We start from the raw sequence: 27,187 nt of genomic DNA, 5'->3' as shown, positions 1-27,187 counted from the left end.
GATTATGTTTGCTGACAGGCCAGGCAGGAGAAAACAATTCTATACACCCACCAGACAATTACCGGGTGGCAGTGGAGCCAAACAGGCCAGGAGAGAACACGGAGATGTATAGTATCCAAAGGTGTAAGCTGGGATATCAGACAGCCCTTATATTATATGTAGAGGCAGAGCTAAGGGGTAATTTCAACCTCTTGTTAGAAAGGTGTAAATGTCTGAGGCCCCAATTTTCCTGTGATATACATCACTAGGGTGATATGATCCAAAGTGATCAAAGTGTCATAAGGTGCATAATTACTGAGTCAATAAAAAACTTTTGTAACTTCTTAAATGACGAAGCTTTCATATTGTCAGACAGTTTAACAGAAAAATAAAAGTCTTTCAGCTGCCCAAATATTTCATCTACTTTTCCAATCTGACCTGAGGATGGCAGGCAACTTGCGATAAATAATTATCAATGCAGTTGTTGGCCGTATTTGGTGAGATGCTCCAGTGATGTAGGCGGAACAGGAGTGCCAGCCGAAGTCTGCTTTGAGAGGTCCCCAGGGAACACCTAGAGAAAGAAGAGCCTGGTCACAGAGGACAGCTAGAGACCGTGAGGGCACGGCAATGGACCGGCAACTTCCGGTTTACTGGCTGAAGATGCTGTCCTCACCAGGAGGAGCAGGCAGCCAGGCTGGGTAGCGGCACAACAGGATCAGGGTCCTCAGACATCAGGTGAGGGTCCGGAAAGTGCCGGAGGTCAGCGGACACGGTCGGGGAGGTAAGACTGTAGGAGCATATAAGCTCTTCAACAGGCTCTGATGGTCAGGGAGGGCCGCTAGAATAGCCCTGATGGATGTCGATTAGTTCTCCTTTGTGAGAGAGCTCAGAGAAATTCTGACGGGCCAGTATGACAGCTAAGCCACGCCTCCAGTGTTTCTTATTCTATACCTAATAAATATACTGTATATAATAAATATACTCACATACAGTGCTGTTTTTGTAAGAAAAAAGGTGCTGGATCTCACCTTTTTCTGCCCCATTTTTGTGTAGCCTTCTCTTTCTGCCCCCCTCGTTTTTCTGTAGCCCTCTTTTTCTGCCCCCCTCATTTTTCTGTAGCCCAATCTTTTTCCCCCATTTACTGTAGTCTGTACTTACCTTCTATGCTTCTTTTCTCGCTTCTCTGCATCATCGTGACTCCTCTCACTGGCAGCATTGTGACGTCACGACGCTGATGGAGCCGGAAGCAGGACACACACTAAGATGCGGTGCTGCACTGTAGCTGCACTGTAGCAGCACCGCAGGGAAAAAAAAATAAATGTTAAAAATGTAAACTTTGAAAACCCATGGAAAAAAGGTGCCGGAAACGCCGTTCTGAGTGTTCTATGACAAAAAAAAGCCCTGCCTACATATACTGGGATATAATGAATGTGGTTTATGTAATTCTGAAAATATTGTCAGTTATGCCAGTCACTTGCTCGATTGCTGACCAAACTTTTGCTATAGCTAATCTAAACTGTTCTTTTATTTTTATGAATGCCGGATACAACACAACGTTCTATATAATCTTGTTTCTTATATTCTGATATTGCACATCCACCCACCAGGTGTCGCTATAACGTTATTGTGAATGGCACAGAATGATGACATGTTCACTCAATCCCCCGTGTAAGTAGGAGGCAGCGTGTCCTCTGTCTGTGGTCTTACTAATGTAACATCAGTGTAATCGATAAGGTATTGTTTAATGGAGGGTGCAAGGTGTCCAGATAGCTGACTGATATCATGTGTAACTGTAATGTTTAAGCGAACTACAGAGCCATCACAATTATTTATTTATTACTGCTCTGCCCAGTCTGTTTTACAGATGTACAGTATTTTGCTACATAATGTGCAGTTTTATGATATTATTTAATAAAGACTGCTTTGGCAACTATTATATGTTTTGTGCTCATTATTATCTATAGGGTAGAAGTTGGATATTTGTGGTTCTCAGACTGTTATGAAACTACAATTCCCAGCATGCATTGCAAGTGAGGTTTGCTACACTTAGTATTGAGTTATGGAATACTGTAGATAACGAAGTTATTTGCCTAATGCTGTGACAAATTAGCTACTGCAACAACAACAAAATCTGAACAGAAGTTTTCTGGTGTGAAGTAGAATTCCTGCAGGCTGTCTTATTATATATGATGAACTTAAATCTGTCATTCCAAATCTTTTGATGTTGTGGCACTTGCTAACTATACGTTTGCTTAATATTTTTTGTGTGCAATACCCTAATGTTAAAATATTGAAATACAATTATTCTGGTTCCCAGTTTCTAATCTCAAATTATTTTAGTATCAAAGTGAGTTTGGAAGAATGATTTATATTATCCTTGGTGCCATACTTCCCTTGGTGCTGGAATAATTTCTGACGTACGTGATTACTCACAAAGTTCCTAAAGACAAAACCGATGCACCCATTCTTTTATTGTTTAGTTTTCATTGTAATATTGTGGCAATTTCTACTTCTTTTAAGGTACTACATTTTTGCAACTATATAACTTTATAATTATAAAGGGTTCTCTGCGCTGCATATAGGGGATTTGAACAAGCAAAACAATTACATATATACAAAGAAACAGCAAGATTACGTAAAGGCAAGCATCAAAATTTACATAAATACATGTGGTTTTTTTTATAGTGAAACTTAAAAATATTGGTCTCTCAGCACACTAAGAGGGGAATTCAATTAACCACCAGAGCCTCACGTGCATGCACTTCCAGTTACTAGGATAGAGTAATATCTCATTGTTAGTATGAGCAAAAATGAATGGAGATTTCAACCTGAATAGTGCTGTGGAGTGTTATTGCACGAGGCTTCTTCAGGAACTCACACTGAATTGAAACCACCCCTAAATGTGTTTTTAAGACCAAGGTGTGATCGAGTACTTGTTTTTAAGTCATAGATTAGGCCATCAACATCTAACCTTGCTGCACTTCCATAATAACACTATTGAATGAGCAGAGCAGTTCTGCGTATTCTTAACGTTTAAATATCCTCAGGTCTATTAATTATTGTTAAACAGCCCTTTACTGCTCACTTTCAGGTTATATAGATGCATTTTAAAGCTAAAACTTTCTTATTTTTTGCTCATATTTTTTTATTTATTGTAGGTATTGGTCATCACTCATGGATCCTATGAAATTATCTCGCATTCTTTGCCGGTCTAAAGTGTGGCTGTCCAATAGAGGTCTATCTACCAGCATTTCAAGTACTCAGAAAACCACAACTAGGAAGGAAGAGTTTAGTTCCAGGCTGGCTGCAGGGCCACATCTGAAAGAGTTTTTTGCTAACACCTCTCCTGCTGTATTTCCCTCTGTGGAAGAAGATGAAGCTCATTATATAACAGAAAGTTTCACACCGCCAGAGAATAACAAAGGTTTGTAAAGTAATTAGATATTCATCATCCTCACTATTTTTTTTTTATCTGTAGGGTACCAAAGTAATTTGCAGAGCCAGACAGTGATGAAAAACAAAGCATGTATAAAGAACACAACAAGGACAGACAAGGTTTACAAAACGGTCTGTCAACCTTGTAGAACCAAAGGTGGTGAAGACAATGCTCGTGAGAGTTTACAATCTAGACCAGTGGTTCCCAAACTGTGTGCCTAGGCTGCCTCGGCGATCTCACAGGGGTGCCTCGGCCAGGGCCAGTGCTAAGCAAGGCGGGGGACTACTTGGTAATTATTTTGGCTTAAGGGTGCCTTGAAAAAGTTATGGAGGCCCTAAGGGTGCCTTGAACTGAAAACGTTTGGAATCCACTGATCTAGGCGGAAAGGGCAATGTGAGTGGGATTTAGAGTGGAGATTGGAACAGTAGCAGGTTACACACAGAGAGTGGTATCAGACGGAAGGGAATATGTTTTAGGAAATAGGTAAATTTTGACAGTTTTTGAAGTTTGGGAGTGAGTCTGTAAATTGGAGAAATCATGGAGGCAGGGTTGAAAGATGATAGTCAGAAAGGAGGCAAGGCTCAGGTCGGAGGCCTATATGAGAGGACGTAATGGAGAGTATGTTGAGACAGGGTTTGAGGTGTATGAGGGCTTTCTAGATGAGATTCAGTAGTTTGACCTGGATCCTGGATGGTAAGGTGAGCCAGTGAAGTACACCTATTTTCTGCCTATGTTCTCCTGGTAGGACATTTATGTGTAATAACATTAGTATATCAAAAAGTGTTAAACTGGGAATGGTGATACCACTTATCTTTTTTTTAAAAAAAGTGGGGTCCTTAAATGTCCTGGCTGGTCCTATTTCTGATTTCCCAGAAGTTTCCCAGATAAGGTATATTAGATTAACACGGCCACCTGGAGAGTCAGTGATATACACACAGGTCTGGTATTGCAAAATCTCTGATTTACTCAGACATCCGTTTTGAAGTTCAGATTACGTAGACGTATCACAATTGCGCAAGCATATAATATATGGCATGCCAGTGGACAGAAAAGTAGATATCTCATGGCTAAGCAGACTAGAGAAAATACATTAGATGTTGGTATAATCATATTTCAACGTATTTCTAGAAATTTTGCTAATAATCAGGTGCCTTATCTATGCATGTCATAAGACCTTGGAGCAAGTAACAAAGAGCTGTGTAGCTTACATGGCACTGAGCCAGCCTAGAGCGGAGTATAAATCTCTAAAAACTAAGTAAGTGATTCTAAACCGAATCTGCTTAGTTTCATCCTCACATTCCTTTGAACAAAGACAATCTAACCGTTAACTTTATCCATGCTTTACTGCTGCTCATTATCTCTCTCATTCAAGTGATTACATTAATTTTACATTATGATGCATTGCATAGCATTATCTCCTATAGTATATTTGGTCAGAGCAAGAACAACTGCAACAACAATAAAAGTATAGATGTAAGAACAGAAGGAGATTTATGAACCCCTGTTCTCTGCCCTAGCCACAACATCACAGCTGCTAACTCATGAAAGGCCAACATTTTAGGCAACAGGTTTGCAATTGTAGAAATATAGTAGTGTATTATACAGCTTCCACACAGTGGCGGATCCAGAGGTGATTGCCCCCCCCTCCTAGCAGGGGCTTGCTGTCGGCGGCTGCACACTATGTGCAGGTCCGTTCGGCAGAGACAGCCAGGGAGAGTGTGCTGCCCAGCTGCTCTGATTGTGTTTCAACACAGATTATTGCTCGTGGCTCACAGAGCTGAGAGCAAAAATCAGCAAAGAAATTACCGTAGTAACTGTAATAATGCGCAAGTATTACCGTAGTAACTGTAATAATGCGCAAGTATTACCGTAGTAACTGTAATAATGCGCAAGTATTACCGTAGTAACTGTAATAATGTGCAAGTATTACCGTAGTAACTGTAATAATGCGCAAGTATTACCGTAGTAACTAATAATGCGCAAGTATTACCGTAGTAACTGTAATAATGCGCAAGTATTACCGTAGTAACTGTAATAATGCGCAAGTATTACCGTAGTAACTGTAATAATGCGCAAGTATTACCGTAGTAACTAATAATGCGCAAGTATTACCGTGGTAACTGTAATAATGCGCAAGTATTACCGTAGTAACTGTAATAATGCGCAAGTATTACCGTAGTAACTGTAATAAGGCACAGCTTTTACCGTAGTGACGGTAATAGTGTGCGGGCCACGTTGTTCTAAAGAACAAATCAAGGCATTTAATCTACCACTTATTGTGCGATACATTGCAAAATGTGTCGGGATCTCAGAGAATTGGTGACAACCTTTTATGGTCCTGTTTTAGGACCTGGGGAACTTTTAGATTTTCTTTTGAAGAGGGGGGGGGGGGGGGGTGGGGGCAGTTTGGCAGAACCTGATTAATGCCACCTCTGTAGCAATAGATATCACTTGTGATAATTTTATCATGCTAGCTGACACACCATGCCATTGATGTAGAGCGCAAGGGCTATCTATATAATTATAGCATGACTATACAATTGTAGCAGTCATGTGCGCATGGATCCGAATAAAAAGGGACTTGGCATACTGCTTTAATAGGTGGTTATCACAGACAGAATTGTTCCATTGCTAACGGTAGAGGGTCTCCCAAGCTGCTGCATTCTTCTTGTGCTGTTTATATAAGTTAGATTATTAGGAAGTGATTAATATCATCCAAATGCATTAATCCCTCTGTTGTACAGCGCTCTTACATATAATAAAATATTATATTTTAGTGTATTTGGAAACTTATGGATGTCAGATGAATGTTAGTGACACAGAGATTGCCTGGTCCATACTGCAGAAGAGTGGATATGTCCGAATTAATACAGCAGCTGAGGTAAGAGAACAGAACCAGTGACACCAACGAATCGAAATGGTGATTATATACATTCTTTGCAGCAGTTATACTGCAGCTTTATATACATTAGACACCTAAATCTAAAATTAAAAATGAAATGTGCTCAATAATCTCAAATTTTATTCATGTTTCCTTAGGCAATGTTGTATGTTCCCTCCATTGGAACAAGCTCCCCCGCTCCATCAGAACTTCCCCTAATCTGTCCTCTTTCAAACGAACATTAAAAACCCACCTTTTCCTTAAAGTCTTCCAGTCTCATGCCTAAACTCCCACCGGTCGGCTACCTCTCTTTCTCATCCCTTCTTCCCTTCTCCCCCTTCCTCGTATCCGTCTCAGTTTCTCGGTCTCATCCATGTGTCTGTCTGCCTTCCCCTCCCTTTAGATTGTTCGCTCCTTTGAGCAGGGCTCTCCTACCTCCTGTTTCCATCACTTTTAACTGCGCTCTCCAGCTACTCAGCTCACCTCCTCTCAGTCCCTCTGCCCTCTGTCTCCTCTCGCTTCTCTCCGCTCCCCTCATTGACTCTCAACCTGTCATCCGTGCCCACCCTCTTGGGCCATAGTTACCTGCCTATACTCACTTTTCCCCTCCCTCCCTCTCTTTCATGCTGTGCCTGAGCCCCCAGAGTTATAGTGCTCACTGTTACTTGTGCTGTTTCACCTTGTACTGTGCCATTGTTTGTCCTTGTACGGCGCTACGGATACTTTGTGGCGCCCTATAAATAAAAATTAATAATAATAATGTTATAGCAAGATGTGAGACAGCAATTACTTGTATTTCTCATTCATTCCATTAGGGGGAGTAAGGCACTAATAAAGTAACAACTTGTCTGGCTCCCTTCCCTCTATACCTTCTCTATGGAGACCCATAAGTTTTTATTTTAGTGCCCACGGAGTAGGACACTTATCTTATCTTTTGTTTTATCTTAAGACTTTTAATAGCGGTGTTCTCTTGGAGACATGATGGCCTATCGGCTTAACCACAGAGTAGCTCGGAATTGTGCAAGAACCAGGGATTCGCAAGCATTCCTAGTTCATGTCATGACGATCCCTTGGCGGTACCAGCTAGTGTTTCTTTTCCCTCTGATTCCCAGGCTACCTCAGGTACTGAAGAAGGTCAAGAGGGAGGTTGTGTCAGTGATTCTGCTGGCACCGAACTGACCGAAAAGGTCATGGCACGCTGATCTTCTAAGCATGGCGGCAGAACCATCATGGGGACTGCCTCTCAGAGAAGATATTCTAAGCCCGGGCCCATTCTATCACCAGCACTTAGCACGGCTGGCTTTGACGGCATGGCATTTATGATTCTTCATAGAAAGGGTCTATCTGAGACCGTCATCCAGACAATGATCAGGGCCAGAATACCGGCTTCTTCTAAACAAAATACCACAGAGTGTGGAAAACTTACATTGGTGTGACAGAAAAGGCCCGGACAGCGGGTTGAAATTGGCTTCACTCAAAGTGCAGGTATTGGCGTTAACCATCTTCTTCCAGAGAAAACTGGCAACTATACCTAAAGATCATCCTGTTGGATGTGGTTGGTAGACCATTCCTGTCCTGTATGACGCACAGAAGAGCGGATGGACAGCAATGAAACAGGCCGTTGCAAGGTGGATCAAAGCTACCATCCATCTGACGTATATCTTAACCCCAGTTCCAGAAGAAATTAGAGCACACTCTTACCAGATTAGTGAGCGCCTCCTGGGCGGCGTGACATGGAGCCTCGGTTGAAAAATTGTGTCAAACAGCACCCTAGTCTTCCGTCCACATCTTCACTAGATTTTACAGCCTCAACGTCTTTGTTTCTAAAGACGTCAGCATTGGCTGAAAGTTATTGCGTGCAGCAGTGTCTGCACATACCCACCCCTAGGGGCAGCTTTAGGAAGTATACATGGTAAGCAGTGTACCCCAAATGGAATGAATGAGAAAAGAGGATATTTGTACTCACCGTAAAAATCCATTTCTCTGAATCCATTTCTCTGAATCCATTTGGAAGACTGCACTTACACCCTTTAATGTTCTATTTTTTGGTTGAGTGTCATTCTTGTTTGATTGTTACTTAAGTCCTATCCTCTGGGCATAGAGGGGAGGGAGCAGGCCAGACAAGTCGTTACTTTATTAGTGCCTTACACCCAGCATAGCGGATTCAGAGAAATTGATTTTTCTTTGAATACAAACATCCTCTTTTTACCTTCATGCTAATAACTTTTAGGTCATCTCTGCACAACTCTTAAAACAATGCAAACCCATATGTAGTTTTGTACACATGTAAACTGTGGACGACAAATTCTATCTCCAGGTGAATATGAGTAAATGATTACTCTCTTATCCACATTTATGTTATTAAGGTGGTGGGGATTAATTCGGGAAGTGAAGATTTGCTAAAAGTCCTTTTCATCTCTTAATACATTGCAATAGTGTGTAATACATCTGGTTATCTAGTAGATTACCAAAGGAGATGGGCACAGGGCTTTCATAGTCCACGCAGAGGACATAAGAGATAGGAGAGGTCTAGCAAGGCACAATTTCAGTGACAACGGAGGTAGTGGGCACCGGGCAGGACAACCTTCTCTCTTGGGTCCGGGCACTCTGCTTCCCTCACTGATACATATTTTCTTAGATATCTCTGCCTTTTGAAATGATGATGATGATGATGATAATGAAATGCAGATTATTAAAATATCATTTAAGGCATTTTAGCAGAGCGTAGAAGAAGAAAAGGTCCAGGTTTTTCCCAAGAACGATACACGTGTTTATAACTGTGCACTTCTATTAAGTTTAAACTGTTCTATTACTTGTGCAAACTTGCAGCAGAGCTATACTTTAAACTTCTAGGGTTTTTGTGTCGTGTACTGTGCATTTATTTGTCCACTATCATTTTAGGCTGATGTGATCCTTCTGGTTACTTGTTCTATAAGGTAAATACTTAACAATTATTTTATTATTTTTGTTTTTTTGTGTTGATCGGTAGATTTGTTTACAAATTGCAAATTACATTTTTTACTATATATAAAATGTAAATAGTCTTTTGAGTATAAGAATGAACATTAATAAAGTCGTTATAAGAATACCAAAAGCCTTTTAAATTTTACTCTTAACCCCACTTGTTTTAAACTTCCCACAGGATTTGTGAAAAAGATTTATTAAAAAATATATACATTGATATTGCCATGTAATTTATCTTGCTTTCCATAACATTGTCTATAACAGGAGGCAGATTATCAACCATTTAAGCAACAACAAATACCGTCTTTGTTTTGTGAGATAAAGTTTTTTTCTTGTATCTATTATCCTCTGTTTTCCGTTTGGAATATAATGCGGGTAGAAACTTGTTGTAGGTGTTGTACGTTCTCTAAGGTGTATAAATCAACACAAAGATGCCTGCAAACCTTTTTTTTCAATGTTGGGATATATTATCAAAAGAAATCTGTGGTAGTCAAGGGCTTCCACACGAAACGTCTTGGCAAGACCAAAGACAAAAGCAGATGGAGAATGTTCCCTATGCTCCCCAGCCAAAAGTAAAAGATTTGATTTTCTTTTAAAACACCCAAAAGATATTCGTATTTAAAGGCCCTCTAAGGGCTACCGCCTATATAATCTTTAAAGCGGACACCTTTGGCAGTTTGGTTAGAATGTTTAGGTTTCTGTTAGCAACATTCCAAGGTTTAAAAGATGTATGCAATAATCTCAGCGATGTAATTGTTGGATATATTGCTGCTAACAAGACATTTATTTACTTATCCAAAATCAGTCACTTGTATGGATGGTCACAGAAATATTGAAGGGATTAAAGAGTATGAATTCAGCAAAATACAAATGTACAAATATATAGAGAATGACACTGCATGGAAAGGTGAAGCCTATAGATTACAAGGATGCATGAACTCCAACCAGTTTGTACAAGATGTATATTCCACTAGTATTGAAGAGCAAGACGTTACAGTTTAGCTTATTGGCTCTGTTGAGTACTTGCTCACCCCTCATCCAATTATACCTGGTGTGTCACATCACTCTACCAGGCAGCAGTTAGTCATATCGGCAAGATGCGCCTATTCAGACAGTTTAAACAGAAATAGGTACCGGTTTGTCGTCTGCTTAGATGTAGCTGTAGAGGCCAGAGGAACTTATTGGTTGACAAAGAGAAGAGGTCTTGAGGAACTCCAGCAGATAGAGAGATGCTTTTACCTATTGATGGGCTCTATGTACTGGCTGATACGAGACGTGAAATGAACACGGCTAGTATACATATGTATCTGATAAGTGTTTAAATGTATAGTCATTTTATCTGCAGTGAAGAGAAATAGTGGTAGGTGGTAGTTTTTATTGCACAACAGTAAGAGAATGCTGTTATCTTAAAGGATAATACAAAGCAAGAGGACTTTTTATCATCACAGAGATGCCAACTGTAGCACAGGCTGTCAATTCCTTTGAACAAACCCTTTGAGAAAGTTTAAAAAAAGGTTTAAACTAGAAATAAATATACTGTTAATGTGTCTTGGTATGGGGCTCAAGTCTTACATCTTTGAACAAGTTGAATTAACGTTTTTCATTTAGAGATGCGTTAGACGCATTTTTATTTAGTTAGGAAACCAACAGTGCTGCTTCATTAATATGACCGATAACTTGAATATTCGTTATTATAAGAGTCAGCATGAATTATTGCAGTTTTTATAACACATCCATGTACTAGAAAGTTTAGGCTGTCCAGTGTAGTTTTGGGACGACCTTCATGGTAGTGTCCCCTCTAACCATGGTAACCAGACCCCGTGCTATATGGTTTTTAGTGGAGAAGTCAAGCCTCAAGAGTTTGAAGCAGCATCTGTATAAGTTAGTTTTGATGTTTTATTATTTTAAATGTTACTGCATTTATATTTGCTAAATATAGACCAAGCTACTAAAACTTGGCTGGTACTTTGTTAATGTTAGACTTCTCTCGGTAAAGTCTAGTAAAACATACTCAATTGCTGGAAAAGCATAGCGAAAAGTGTACTTACATATGTTCCAGTGAGAACACATCAGAAATCATAATTAATTGTTAAAGAAATGTGTAACAGACTTGCATGTTAAAAGTCAGTATCAGCCACACATCAACAAGATTTATTTTTATCAAGTGTCAGAAATAACCCTTGGGCACGACACACATATATGGACACAAGAGGAGTAAGCACGAGTGAAGTGTGAGACTTCCACAGTAATCCTGCAAATAAAGCGTTTGGTCTATGTCTATGGTATAGAACTGTGTAGTCATCTGGAGGAGCACATGACATGAGCCACGGTGAACACATCTTAGATAACGGGATCTACTTGAATTGTCGTAACAGCTCTATTTGCTCAGTTGATGTTGTTTGTTTAATTTTTTAAGCCTAGTTTACAACCTAAGTAACTGACTTGAATGAGCAATTAATAAGTCCTTTTTATGTGTAATATAAAACATTCTCCTAATTCTCAGGTCCTAGTAGCAAAGGTTGAGATTGTAGTACTGATGTTCGTCATTAAATATTACCCATTAATATGAAAGGCATGAATTGATGCCAACTATATGATTCAATTTTAGCTTAAATTGTAGTTAAAATAATCAAATCACTGTTCTCTGGGGGGGGGATTTGATTTTCAGCAAAGTGCCTGTCGGAGCCTGGTGTGATGTGCACCTACACACATTTCCGTGCATTATGGTATCTAAAACATTGCTGATGTTTGATAGTCCCTTTATGGAGTATGATCAAAAATCAGTGATGTTTTAGTACCCTACCATCCCGCAGAGACTCATCATGCGATGCTCCAACAGGACTGTACTGAATTCCCCCTCTGTGTAGAATAACGTTGATATTTCTTGGCAGGGACAAAGCAGAACAGACCATTTGGAACCGTCTACAGCAACTTGCTTACCTAAAGCAAAAGCGATCCAAGTCCCAAGGTCCCCTGAGGATAGGTATACTAGGTATGTGTCATATCTGTTGCTTTATGTTTTTTTTACTTCAGGGGACAGTTATACATTTGTATACAGTGTCAGAATTTCCAATATAAAAACCACTGAGAGAGCATAAATGGAATAAAGTGGTTTTTATTTAACACATGTTTCAGGATGCAATAAGAGGTAAGTGCAAGTCTGCAGGCTATGGCAGTAATAGCAAAGATAACTCCCTAAGCCACAGATGCAGAGAATGGACAATAATAAAGTAAAGAATCAGTGCTGAGAGGCCGGATGACAAGTCTGATACAGAGGCTGGAGAAGCAGGTAAAATCACGGTTGTCAGGATACCTGTAAAACTCAAGACATGGGATGAGTCACGGGTGTCAGGACTCGGGTTACGCAGGAGACACAAAGCACCGGATGAGTCACGGATGTCTGGACTCGGGTTACTCAGGAGACATGAGGCACGGGTGTCAGGGAAAGCGTAGGGTCTGCAGGGCGGAGTACTCTGGAGTCCAGGTGGGCAGACAACCAGAATACTGGATCAGACACTAGGGGGTAAATGTATGAAAGTCCGATTTCTGCAAGTCAATGGAAATCGGCGACTTTGCAGTGAAAATTTAAAGGGACGATGGCTTGTAAAGGCAAACTTGCCTTTACAAGCCATCGCCGCTTTAAATTTTACCTGCAAAGTCGCCGATTTCCGCCGACTTGCAGAAATTGGACTTTCATACATTTACCCCATGGTGTAATAACTGCAGACACGGGAGCTGGATAGCTGCTACTGACTGTAGATGCTGGATTGCTTGGGAAGCAATACACTGCAGACACAGTGACACAAAAGTGTCAAACAAGCCAGGGATTACAGCCAGACGGTCCACCACGATATCAGGGAGAAGCAGGTGCAAAGCCATAACAGAGCCGAGTCAGGGTTCACAGAAAGCGATGCCAAAACGTAGGGACAAGCAGAGGTCAATACCAGGAGATCAAGCAAGGATAACACACAGGAAAACCAGCAGAGGTAATGGCAACAGATGAACTGGCAAGGACTGTTGGAGGAAGGCAGCCTTTTATAGGCCAGGGACAGGTGCTAAGCATCCCAGAGTAATGAGCTTAGCTCGAGCAGGTAGCAGAACAATCCAAGTACCACAGTGGCCCCTTTGGTGGAACAGTGGGACTGCAGGCTGGATACATATAATGGCAAAATCCAACATAGTTCTTGGTGGACAGGAGCTGCAGGAGGCAAGCAGCATCCACATGGAAGATGCAGAGAATTTGAAAGCAGATTGTGACATGCAGTGTACAGGAGGCTGTTCTGTTTTGTTGCTTCACACTTATCTGTTTTACAAATATATATGTAGTTGCACATCCATGAATTCTCTCATATCCAATGTTCACACGGTATAATTACTAGTATTTTCTTGCGCAGGATGAGCACTTTTAATAGATGTCAGTTTTGGGGGGGTTATTGAGTCAGAGATAAATTCATAATGCGTATTTTATTAGCATTTGTGGACTATAGCTGAGCCTAGCACAGGAAGTTTATCAACAGTCACAATATTTTTTGGATATCTTACCATAGGTTGCATGGCGGAAAGGCTGAAAGAGGAGATCCTACAAAGGGAGAAGGTGGTGGATATACTGGCTGGTCCTGATGCGTATCGTGATCTACCTCGACTTCTTGCTGTAGCAGAATCTGGGCAGCAGGCTGCCAATGTGCTCCTTTCCTTAGATGAAACCTACGCTGATATTATACCAGTACACACATCTTCAAACAATGTATCGTCTTTTGTGTAAGTCAGAGTTTATCGGCTTAAACCTCAGAAAGAATTAAGGGCCGTATAAAAACATTGGCAGGCCCCACAGCATCATTTTCATATTTATTTTCATTATATTTACACTGATGCCTGTCTCGCACTTACAAAGCCATTGTCATAAATTGTATGTCAGCTGGCACTCACATTTTCATTGTTCTGAGGTGCTGGTGTTGTAGAGGTCTCATATAGGTTGCTTACTATGGCTTCCAGTAAAGAAAGCACTCAGCCTACCTGGTACACCCAGTGTTTGAACATGCTCTAACATATTCTTGGAAGCCTATGATACTTTAGTATTCCAAAAATATAAGAAAGAGTCATTAACACCTTGGGGCTGATGCTGCGTTTGAAACAGTTTTTTAAACTGTGTTTTGATAGCGAAATATGCATTCACTATTTAGTTATTAAACATTGTGACAAATTCTTGGTAAACTAAGCTCACAAAATCATATATAATATATAATAGTTCCCCTGAAGCTTATGTACATATCTTATACTGTTATAAAATGATTTCGCTGTGGAGCGCTCCTAGATAATGCTCCCTAAGATAGGTGTCAGGACTGTCGTCCAACAATCCTAATATACCAATACAAACACATAAATTTGACACCCCATTCAATGGCACTGTGATATAACATAGAGAGTCAATGATAGTACATAAATGGTCAAATGTAGGTAAGGTGGTTCTCCTTTAAAGTGTAAATTCTTCCATATTTAAATCATCCAATCTAATATCATATATAGAAGATGTGGAATTCCATATTCATAACATATAGGAAAAAGAGAAAAAACATATAGTGTATTACCATTTAAAATCAAACATGGTTTATTGCACATTTTATAAAATGCATTCATACAAGAGAAGATAATTGATAAAGTCATAATTGATCCTCCACAAAAGAGGTAGTGGCCGCCTACCAGATAAAACCGATGATCTGGGCACATCGATACAATATATCCATCCGGATTTACTCTAAATTACATGAAGGACTTCAAAGTGAATCACTGGCAACAACAATAGAGTGGAGGGTCATCAATCACCAACGCGTTTCGACCTTCTGAAGGTCTTTGTCAAGGCATATAGATATAGCATTATCCTAGTCCCTTTTTTATAGGGTCATCATACGCTTGCAGACCAATCATTGAAGACAAGTAATCCGCATCACATATACAATTATATATAACCATAAAATCCTCTATATAAGCCGGAATCTCAAATAATTCCATCCTGTGTTATATAATATAAAATATAATAAATACGTAATTTTCTAATATACCAATTTACCATCGAAGGTCCGATCACATGATCGGCTCAAGCCCTAATACACGTGGTCGACCTGAACCAAAGAACTTTGTTAAGATCGTAATAAATTAGAAAAACTATAAAGATAAACATGATAGCCTCATCCTCTTTTTCTTTTTTCCATGTTATCATATTGATACCGGTCACTCACTAAAGGCAGTTATGCAATGATATATATTTATATTGTATGTCACATAAAACAATTTAGTAACCGATTATCTCATATGTTCATAATTTTTGAAGGCTAATCATTGCATAATTGCCTTTAGGGAATATGCTGGTATCTCTATGTTATATCACAGCGCCATTGGATGGTGTGTCAAATGTATGTGTTTATTTTCGTATCTTGCTCCACAACATGAAATTTGGGCATTCGGGTACAGTAGATTGAGCATTTCTGCACCCGGCCCACACTATGCAGTCCTTTTTCCTGAGCATCCAGCTAGGAAGAGGAAACATGGAAGGGAAATATTTTCCTTATTGGTAAGTGCAACTTTAAATTGAATAGGGAGTCATAGAACACTGTTATTGTTTTCAGTACTGCCTATAATTGTTTTATTCCTTTTCTTTTTATAGTTCCATAATGCGAGGCTGTGACAATATGTGCACATACTGTATTGTTCCATTCACCCGTGGACGAGAGAGGAGCCGTCCACTCCATTCCATCCTGGAAGAAGTCCGAATGTTGTCTGGTCAAGTAAGATAATCTGTATTATTTTCAAACATGTATCATTCTGTAAATGACAGGTTTTTTTTTTACTAGGGATCCCCAGCTGCATATCACATGCCTGACGGCACTGGATTTAAATTTCCAAGAGTATAGATCTGTTTGTGTTGGGAGTTTAATGGGGGGAATGGTGGAGGAGATCACGGTTTCACCCTTCCCGCAATATTAAAAGTTATTTGGTTAAGGGAAAAATCACTGCTTTTATTTGTAAACTCTAGAGGGGAGATAGAAAACTGGCTAACTGCACTACTGGGGTACCATGACATGATGGTCACTGGTGAGTAAAGATATCCACCAATTTGTATTTTTATCTAAAATTTAGAATATGAAGAAAGAATTGAACTAATCAGATCTTTATAGTTTGATAATTTAATACATATTGTTTTTATGACTTTAAATTAGAAAGCAAATATAAATCTAAGCAGCCTATATGATTTAAGGGGTTGTCCATCTATTTACAAAGCTTGCTTGATAGGCCCATTTACCGCTCAGGAACCCTTATCTTTACTAGAGTGTAGACCAGCGGTGGGTAACAGTTGGATTGGTGAGCCGCCTCTTTCTACACCCGATCTTATTAGAACGGGGGCAGCCAACTTCCGCATCATGTGACCTCCTCCACATAGTGTAGAGGTGCACTCCTTCCTTTCTTTGAAAGCTGGAGGGCTGCACCTGCGGTCCTCCAGCTACTTCATGTTGCCCCTCATTGGTGTAGACGCTCCCTGGAGGTGGGTGGGCAGAGCGCACTCGGCACATACTGAGCAAGAGATTCAAATGCTGACACATTATGTAAATAGTAAACATACTTAAGAGCAAAATTATCAGACCAAGCACTGGATGTAATGAAGGATTTTTATATCAATGTTATGTTTTCTTTCAGGGTGTTAAGGAAGTGACTTTACTAGGTCAAAATGTCAATAGTTACATTGACCGATCTTCAGTTCAGTTCCCTCCCACAGAGACTTCTCACCTTAGCCGTGGTTTCAGCACAGTGTACAAACCTAAAACAGGGGGGCTGCGGTTCGTGGATGTTTTGGATCAAGTTTCCAGAATAGATCCAGAAATGAGAATACGATTTACTTCTCCGCATCCTAAAGATTTTCCTGATGAGGTTGGTATGGCAAGCGTTGTTGGGGGCATTTGGAAAACTAACAATGGGAAACCAGGAATGCTGGAACTGAAAAAATGTATTTATAAATTCCGCCACCTTGTTATGTAGCATTGTATTTGCAATTAAAGAGAAGTTCTTAAGGCACAGGACTGTAACTTTATCTCTTAAGTGACTTCCACATACACATATTTACAAGTAATGTTACTGGACACATTGACACATTGCTAGATCTTATGTTCTTTCCCGGAATGTTCAGGGTTTCCTCCCAGAAAGACCGGCACTTAATGTTTTATTAAGCCACTCCTCTGCTACACAATGCCGTAAAGTGTGTACGGAGACAGGGCAACCAATAGATTGCGTCGCAACGAATCCTACCACACTTGCCACACACCTGACCTCCCCTCGAGGGATGGAAAAGTTGGCAAGTATGGTTTAGCATTATAACAAATAAAACCAGAGGGTATTAGATGGTTTGGAGAAAAGCTAACATGTATGCTGTGAAATTTACTTGTTTCTGGCTCAAAACAGCACACTTAAATTAAATTACTGTATTGTCTTATGTAAACCCCTAACAATTGAAATAGTTTTACATACAACGTCTGTAGTTTCTGATTACAACATTTCTTGTTGGATTTATTTATTTATTTTAAACATGTATGCCAAAATTGCATTATAACAATGTTTCATGTCAATGTACAGGGACGTTGTTTATTCATTGATCTTTTTCAGTTTTGGAGACTTCAGTGTAAATTTTTAAAATAATATTGTAGAAAGATATATGGGTTGTGTTTTGAAAATCTGACTATAATTATGTGTGTCTGTAGTTAGAATGTTGTTAAACTGGAATAAATGGTTTGGTAAAAAGTAGGTATCACCTCTGTCCTATGTCTGCCCTACTGACTTCTCTTTGCATACAAACTGCTTGTAGCTCATAAACAAGTTTTGCTTGTACAATGGTGTTAGATGCTCAGTTTAGGATGAAATTCTAAAAAAAATAAAAATAAACGTAAAGTCAAAATAAACATAGATATCAGTCTTCCAAGCAAGCAAACACTTGTTAGCCTATACTGATGCTACACAAAGCCCACATGTGGAATAAACCAAGTATATGTCATGATTCATAATTAATTTATATATAATATTAAAATACTGCCTATGATTTACCTTGTATTTAACCCCACTTGGACTATCTATATGTATTCCTTAAAGAGGCCATGACCACTTGCTGCATCGCTTTGCTAATTTTAGATAGACTGCTCAACGTAGTGATTAAGGGGCGATATCAGTAAATGTGATGTTAGAATTGCCTCACATAACATGTTTCCTTCTTTTAATAGGTTCTCCACTTGATTCGAGAACGGCAAAACATTTGCAAACAAATCCACATCCCTGCTCAGAGTGGAAGTGACAGAGTTCTAGAATCCATGCGCAGGGGGTGAGTGGGCTTTCTTTATTCTCAGACATTTTACATAGTCATGTAGCAAAATTAGTAGTAAGCATCTGTCAAGTATACTTCAACTAAGGGGAGAGTACCAAGAATATTCCTGCCTGTAATGTATAAGTATGTAATAATTAAAATGCACCAAGAAATGATTTCTCTTTCCTGGATGTCCGTGAAAGCACAAGATGGGTGATGACTATACTAAAATATATTTTTTCTTTGACAAGCCAACATGTCTATTTCAAAGCTTTTACCCACCTCCAGCACTATTGCATCTTCCTATTCTGCTCTTACACATTTTGACATAGAGTAGAATGAATGTCAGTTGCAGCAGATGAGGTGAGAGATTCTCTTTAAAATTCATTGTTTTTCAAATGCTTTTTATGACCTTTCATTTGGTGCCATTTTGGATGTGCTCCATGTTCTCTGGGTAAGTTGTACTTTCATCCACATCCATTGCTGGGCAGCCCTTTTTTTCATCTAGGTTTAGCATATTTGGCAATAACGGCGTGGCAGTTGAAGCATTGATCCTTCGAGCTAAGGGTTTGTCTGAGCGTGTGGTGTAGACCATGCTTCAGTCTCGGAAGCCGGGTTCTGCCAATAAATTTCATCGTGTCTGGAGGACGTATGTTGCCTGGTGTGAAATGAATGGGTACGCTACCTCTTCTTTTCGATTGTCCAGGTTAACTTATGTTCTTACAGGATGGGCTGTATGCTGGCTTGAGTCTTAGTTCGCTTATGGTTCAGGTGTTGCCTCTTTCTGTTTTCTTTCAAAGAAAACTCGCTTTGATGCCTTGTGCAGACGTTCCTACAGGGGGTGCTTCATGTGCAGCCTCCGTATGTTCCTCCGGTGACGCCTTGGGATTTCATTTAGATGTTGAATACTTTGCATTCCCCTTTTGAACTCGTTTTGCATATTTATATGCGTAGGACCCAAGATGTGCGTAAGACTGAGGAACGTCTTATGAGCCCCGACCCATGACAAGGGACCCCAAACCCCTCACCTTGCTGGTCCACAGTTACTTCTGTGCAAAATGCCTGAACAGTCTGTCTTTTAGGAGAACCAGGCCCCCTATGGACAACTTGTGCTGCCCAGCATCTCACTTCCATGAAAAACCATCTAAGATAACGCTAGATCCTGAGTTAGACTGATCCCTTTTGTATGGACCACATCTGCCACACTTCATTCCGTGCTGAGCACACGGTGGGGTACCATGAAATTGCAATATACATATACATTGTGGAACCTCACAATGCCTGACTCAATCTGTTTCAGACTTATCATGAGTGTTCAAGAACTTGTGATCCTCAAATTACAAATAATCTTCCTCCATTTTTTTAGACTCTATGGAATGTTTTGGAGACGTCTTTAGTGGACTTGTCTTCAGACAAAACCCAGAGATTATTGGCATTGACAGTAAACAATTTGGCTACACCATCAAACTCCGTCACATCCCATTTCAGCGACTGATTATGTTGTTGGTCTTATCAGGGATGTGCTTTTGATTCTGAGGTTTCTGAACCCTAACGATTAGTGAAATAGGTAAACCTGTTGCTGCTAACTTCCAAGATTCAGGAGGGGTCATGCTGCTTTGCTCTCCGTCTGATTAGCTGCATGAGCCTTGGCTAATGTGTATTGAAGCACTGGGTCCTGTGTCTATAAAGTCCTGGGTGCAGTGGGCAATATACAAAAGCCTCTGTCAGCTCTACATTTATCAGTGAAGGCCCTTTTTTGGATATTGTATATGGAAAGAGCACCTTCTTCTTTCCACTGAACACACGCATTGATTTTTGGCACAAGAGATGCTTTCATATCTCAAGTAGCAACCAGTACGGGGACCAGCATACGAAGTTCCAGGCCAACTCCTCAGGGATGTTGTAATGATAGAATTTCTTTGGAGTTTCAAATGAGCAGAGACTAAATGTTGACTATGGGCTTGGATGCATTGGTTCTAGTCTTCCTCTCTATTTCAGTGATTGGTCACGCTCTTTGTCCAAACTGTGGATGCTTAGTATAGTCATTGGGGTACAAGACATGATGTTCACATTTATCCCTGAACGCTTTACTTTTATCATAGATTCCCTGAACACAGGAAAGCCTTCCATTCCAAAATTCAGGGGTTGCTGAACACATTAATCATCTCCCATTAGATTAGTCTAGGATACTATTCCAGTTTCTTATTGATTCGTTCTACCCAATTTTAGATCTAAAAGCCTTCTACAAATTCCTTCGCAAGATGATGGAGTCAATTTACTTAGTTTTACAGTCTGTGAGGAAAGGGGGGGGGGGAAATTCTGGCATCCATCACGACTCAATTGCATAACCTCTTTCTCTAACCAAGGGATGTATCTCAGAAATGGTGATGGTTCACTGGCCATTTCAGTTTGTCTACCTTTTCCCAAACCAACTATTCTGAATCCCCATATTCGTTGAGTTGGTACAGTATTGTTATGGTTATCTGGACCATCTCTTCAATAATGCTCCCTCGACCAGCTACAGCATATACCTCTACAACAAGACCTTTATTCACAAGTTCTATTTCTTCATCAAAGCTTATAGAAGCCAGGATTAATGGTGTAACTCTTGAAGCCATGATTCTTAAAATAAAGAGATTTGCGTACTCTGTAATTCAGACAACATTTCAGCTGTGAACATTTTCTGCATATATCACATGGTAGACCTATCTTGTTTCCCATGGGCTGGACTTGAGGTTGATAGATTTCATTCTCAGTGAAGCTGCAAATGCGTCTGGCCATTGCACTTGCTCAGAGGAGGAAAACAAGGGCTTCCCTCCCATTTAAATTGTGCTATGGAGCTCAGTGATTGCATGTTATGCACTTGCACCAACACATTTGTTGTGCCTGTAATAGAGTTAAAAATATTGTTTATAGATGAGATGATCTTGGGCACTGACCTGTCAGTCAATGCCCATGCCATCTCTTGAAGGGGGGAGATGTCAGGATGAGAGCATAAATCTGATATGTTGAAATAGAATATTGGATGTCAGGACCCAAAATAAATCTTTGCATGAATACCTAAATTAACCTGATCTTCAATTCAGATAAATGTGTGACCAAATAAGCCCAGGAGGAGGTAATTGAATTAGGTAAACCCTTTGTGCAGAGACCAGCTTAAGATATGCAGATCACAGACATCCATTGTATTTGATCCTGCATTTCCCTAGCTAATTGACTTTCTTTCAATAGGGTTATAAACACAAACTAACCCCTAGGTGTAAATTGGAGAGCCAGACGCCTAGGTGAGGATCTTGGAGACTCTTGTATAAAACCTCTATGGTCTGTATGCCGGTATATAGAAATGTGAACTTGAAAGGAAATTAATCATTTTTCATATTTTGGGAAATCTGGATGCCACCCCGTACTGAGGGGCAAAAACCACACAAGGGTTTTGAAACATAGATACCAACTACACAGGTAACAGCCATAGGCACGTGTATTTCAGGATGAGATTGGATATTGTTGTAATTCCATTATGTTTGATATTTAAATGTGCGGGAGAATATGACCGGTTAATTGAGGGGGGTGTTATTTCTCTGAGATATATCTGTGAAGAATTACCAACAGGTCAAAACTTAGGAATAGTTTGACCAAACCTGAGGTAACACCCAGGGGACATTTCCGCCCCCATATTAGCATTCACACTGCCCCTGTGAATGCCGTTCCATTTGAGTTTGCTTAAAAACAGGGGAGGGCTGGCAGACTTTAGCCCGGGGGGGCAAGCACACAGCACTGGCCCATAAGTAGCGGCCCATCCTTAAAGGGTGGTTTTTGGTACAATATATATTGATCTATATACAAAGAGGCTATTTGTGTTGCTTAATCCATATATATATATTTATGCCCAAGCCCAGAGCTGGATTAAGGCTCTGGGGGGCCTGGGCACTTTAGACAGGGTAACCCCCTATGATGTAGCATGGTTATCATTTTAGAGAAAAAGTACACAGGCAATACTGTGTGCACTACTGTTAGGTGCACACAGTTCTGCCTTCATGAGCAGTACACGGTGAAGCGGGACATACCTCCCAACTGTCCTAAGCGAAACAGTCACCCAAATTCGGGTCCCACCAGATTCAGGACAGTTGGCAGACTGTCCTGCTCTCTCCTACCTGTTCTTGTCACTGTCACCACTTGTGGCTGCTGGTTACTTTGGCTCTGGAACCTTGGAGGTCCTATTTGGTGAAAAAAAAAAAAAAAGGGTACATGAAATTTAGAAAACTTCAGCAATCCCTGGCATTAAATCAATATATCACCCAAGTTTTATAATTAGGCCCCCCTTCTGCCCACATGCTTTAGCCACACATGTCCCCCTCTGTTCCAGCACCTTTAGTCACACATGCCCCCCTCTGTCCCAGCACCTTTAGTCACACATGTCCCCTCTGCCCAGCACCTTTAGTCACACATATCCCTCTCTGCCCAGCACCTTTAGTCACAGATATCTCTCTCTGTCCAGCACCTTTAGTCACACATGTCCAACTCTGTCCCAGCACCTTTAGTCACACATGTCCCCCTCTGTCCCAGCACCTTTAGTCACACATGTCCCCCTCTGTCCCAGCACCTTTAGTCACACATGTCCCCCTCTGTCCCAGCACCTTTAGTCACACATGTCCCCCTCTGTCCCAGCACCTTTAGTCACACATGTCCCCCTCTGTCCCAGCACCTTTAGTCACACATGTCCCCCTCTGTCCCAGCACCTTTAGTCACACATGTCCCCCTCTGTCCCAGCACCTTTAGTCACACATGTCCCCCTCTGTCCCAGCACCTTTAGTCACACATGTCCCCCTCTGTCCCAGCACCTTTAGTCACACATGTCCCCCTCTGTCCCAGCACCTTTAGTCACACATGTCCCCTCTGTCACAGCACCTTTAGTCACACATGTCCCCCTCTGTCACAGCACCTTTAGTCACACATGTCCAACTCTGTCCCAGCACCTTTAGTCACACATGTCCCCCTCTGTCCCAGCACCTTTAGTCACACATGTCCGCTCTGCCCAGCACCTTTAGTCACACATGTCCCCCTCTGTCCCAGCACCTTTAGTCACACATGTCCGCTCTGCCCAGCACCTTTAGTCACACATGTCCAACTATGTCCCAGCACCTTTAGTCACACATGTCCAACTATGTCCCAGCACCTTTAGTCACACATGTCCGCTCTGCCCAGCATCTTTAGTCACACATGTCCCCCTCTGTCCCAGCACCTTTAGTCACACATGTCCCCTCTGCCCAGCACCTTTAGTGACACATGTCCAACTCTGTCCCAGCACCTTTAGTCACACATGTATCCTCTGCCCAGCACCTTTAGTCACACATGTCTAACTCTGTCTCAGCACCTTTAGTCACACATGCCCCCCTCTGTCCCAGCACCTTTAGTCACACATGCCCCCCTCTGTCCCAGCACCTTTAGTCACACATGTCCCCCTCTGTCCCAGCACCTTTAGCCACACATGTCCCCCTCTGTCCTAGCACCTTTAGCCACACATGTCCCCCTCTGTCCCAGCACCTTTAGTCACACATGTCCCCCTCTGTCCCAGCACCTTTAGTCACACATGTCCCACTCGATCCCAGCACCTTTAGTCACACATGTCCCCCTCTGTCCCAGCACCTTTAGCCACACATGTCCCCCTCTTTCCCAGCACCTTTAGTCACACATGTCCCCCTCTGTCCCAGCACCTTTAGTCACACATGTCCCCCTCTGTCTCAGCACCTTTAGTCACACATGTCCCCCTCTGTCCCAGCACCTTTAGTCACACATGTCCCCTCTGCCCAGCACCTTTAGTCACACATGTCCCCTCTGCCCAGCACCTTTAGTCACACATGTCCCCCTCTGTCCCAGCACCTTTAGCCACACATGTCCCCCTCTGTCCTAGCACCTTTAGCCACACATGTCCCCCTCTGTCCCAGCACCTTTAGTCACACATGTCCCCCTTTGTCCCAGCACCTTTAGTCACACATGTCCCCCTTTGTCCCAGCACCTTTAGTCACACATGTCCCCCTTTGTCCCAGCACCTTTAGTCACACATGTCCCCCTCTGTCCCAGCACCTTTAGTCACACATGTCCCCCTCTGTCCCAGCACCTTTAGTCACACATGTCCCCCTCTGTCCCAGCACCTTTAGCCACACATGTCCCCCTCTTTCCCAGCACCTTTAGTCACACATGTCCCCCTCTGTCCCAGCACATTTAGTCACACATGTCCCCCTCTGTCCCAGCACATTTAGTCACACATGTCCCCCTCTGTCCCAGCACATTTAGTCACACATGTCCCCCTCTGTCCCAGCACCTTTAGTCACACATGTCCCCCTCTGTCCCAGCACCTTTAGTCACACATGTCCCCCTCTGTCCCAGCACCTTTAGTCACACATGTACCCCTCTGTCCCAGCACCTTTAGTCACACATGTACCCCTATACCCTGTAGCTTCAATCACCCCCCCCCTCCCCTCCTACACACACTAACTCCCCCTGTCCTCTTTCCTTTTTGTACACGAGTGGCTCCAAGGACATAGAGAACTGCTGCAGGTCCATAGAGTTCCAGCAACCCTGCCTACACTTCCTACCATGTGACCACGGAGGTCACATGACCTGGTGATGTAGCTGTTACTGAGATGCGATGGAGACAGCCTGTGCGGTCTGTGCAGGGGCTGTCACATCGCAGAGTACTCACTGCAGCCGGATCATTCATTCACAGAATAATGTACAATATTCTGTGAATGAATGATCCGGCTCCTGCTGCAGTGAGTACTCTGCGATGTGACAGCCCCTGCACAGACTACAAAGGCTGTATCCATCGCATTACCACTGGACCACCAGGCGGCCCAAAATACTATTATTCTGTCCGGCCCGGGTGCCATCTGCCCCCCGAGCCAGCCCGCCCCTGCTTAAAAATCTGTGTTCTGAGGGGAAAAACTGTCAGACCTCTGGGGAAATCAAGTTACATTGATAAGCTGTCCATCTTCTTAGACAAATTCCCCTTGGCCAGATGCAATTCATGTAAGTGCAAATCTGAATGTAATCCTTTTTATTTTAAACTGTTTTTGCTTGTTATGTCAAATTTATTAATTGTTATTCATTATTTTTCTTTATATCTGCATGCCCTGTACTTTTTGTATATTAAATCCATAATTTAATAAGTTGCGTCCTTGATACTCTAAAGAATCCATTAGCCTTTTAGAAGAGAGATTGCTTGTCCAGGTTACCCTGTGTGTGATTTGTTGATACATTTGATTAACAAGCTGTGTGTGCTTGTATTTACATTTGTGTAACAGTCTGGAGGTGTGAAGAGTTAACCATGTGTGTGCTGGTGTGAGTCTTGCTAGTTTGTGGAACTAGAAGCCTGTGTGCCAGTGTGGGACAGTATATTGGGGTCCTATTGCCCGTACCCAATAGGTGGTGGCTGAACCTTGAAGTGTCTGGGGGGTGCAAGAGCGCTGTGTTTTGGGCGATTCCGTAGGTCTAGAACCTGTGTGATAGGTGAGAGAGACTGCGGGCTGAAATCGTGTGTGACCTCATACAGCAAACACCCCAAAGCCAAGGCAGCTGGGAGCGTGTTCGTAAGTGTTTAGCACTACTGCCTCACAGCAATGGGGTCATGAGTTCAATTCCCGACCATGGCCTTATCTGTGAGGAGTTTGTATGTTCTCCTCGTGTTTGCGTGGATTTCCTCCGGGTGCTCCGGTTTCCGCCCACACTCCAAAAACATACTGGTAGGTTAATTGGCTGCTAACAAATATGACCCTAGTCTGTCTCTCTCTCTGTCTGTCTGTGTGTGTGTGTGTTAGGGAATTTAGACTGTAAGCTCCAATGGGGCAGGGACTGATGTGAATGAGCTCTCTGTACAGTGCTGCGGAATCAGTGGCGCGATATAAATAAATGGTGATGATGGTGATAAGATCAAAATAAATAAGTGCTTTTGTTTCTAGCGATCAGTTATCCTTTATTTACAAGCTAGTAAAACATTGCTCTTATTTTTTCTACAGATATAATCGAGAAGCTTACTTGGATCTGATACATAATATCCGTGAGCAGGTCCCAGGTTGGATATCTCTTCCAAGTGTCTTGTGCAAAAAACTATCTTCCTTATATCTAACAATTTGCTCTTTTTCATTAGTCGGTATTTTAATAGCAGAGCAGATGAAATGCAGACACAGATTTTTTTTTTTATTGATTTACTATCAAGTCTAGAACAGACCTTTTATCTAGAGTATATGCATATATTATACCAGCTTTTAAAGATAATCTTATCTTTGTTGACCTCTGACATTACTGGTCATCAAATATAATTGCGCACTATAGTGGTAAGAATATTTCTCAGCCATGCCAGAGAGTTAGGCAGGATACACACTACAGGCTTTTCATCCGATTATCAGGCCAATCACACGATAAATGGCCGTTCGGCCTGCATTAGTGTGTACACTGAAACGATGAACGATTTTCACTACAAAGCACTTTGTATCGTTTCACTTGATTTTTAAACCAGACTAAAATCAATTCTGCAGTGTGTATGCGCTCAACACCAGCAGTGTCCATAGATATCTATGGAGTGTGCAGTGTCACAATC

At 41.5% G+C, this 27,187-nt stretch overlaps 1 protein-coding gene across 2 annotated transcripts in view; it reads left to right on the top strand.

Annotated features, from left to right (window-relative positions):
• Positions 1-1,580: 1,580 nt before the first annotated feature.
• Positions 1,581-27,187, top strand: part of CDK5RAP1 (CDK5RAP1 mitochondrial tRNA methylthiotransferase) — a 37,998-nt gene continuing 12,391 nt past the window's right edge. Inside the window, exons 1-10 of one of the 2 annotated variants that reach the window (XM_075177660.1) lie at positions 1,581-1,647; positions 3,138-3,403; positions 6,193-6,296; positions 9,198-9,232; positions 12,152-12,252; positions 13,808-14,018; positions 15,919-16,039; positions 16,947-17,177; positions 18,515-18,612; positions 26,607-26,662. In XM_075177660.1, coding sequence (XP_075033761.1) covers positions 1,610-1,647; positions 3,138-3,403; positions 6,193-6,296; positions 9,198-9,232; positions 12,152-12,252; positions 13,808-14,018; positions 15,919-16,039; positions 16,947-17,177; positions 18,515-18,612; positions 26,607-26,662 — 1,261 coding nt within the window. In that variant the 5' untranslated portion in view covers positions 1,581-1,609. The other variant, XM_075177661.1, reaches the window with a different exon arrangement.

Source organism: Mixophyes fleayi, chromosome 6, assembly GCF_038048845.1.
Source record: "Mixophyes fleayi isolate aMixFle1 chromosome 6, aMixFle1.hap1, whole genome shotgun sequence".
NCBI classification, from domain to species: domain Eukaryota; kingdom Metazoa; phylum Chordata; class Amphibia; order Anura; family Limnodynastidae; genus Mixophyes; species Mixophyes fleayi.
This window is presented reverse-complemented; position numbering and strand designations above follow the sequence as displayed.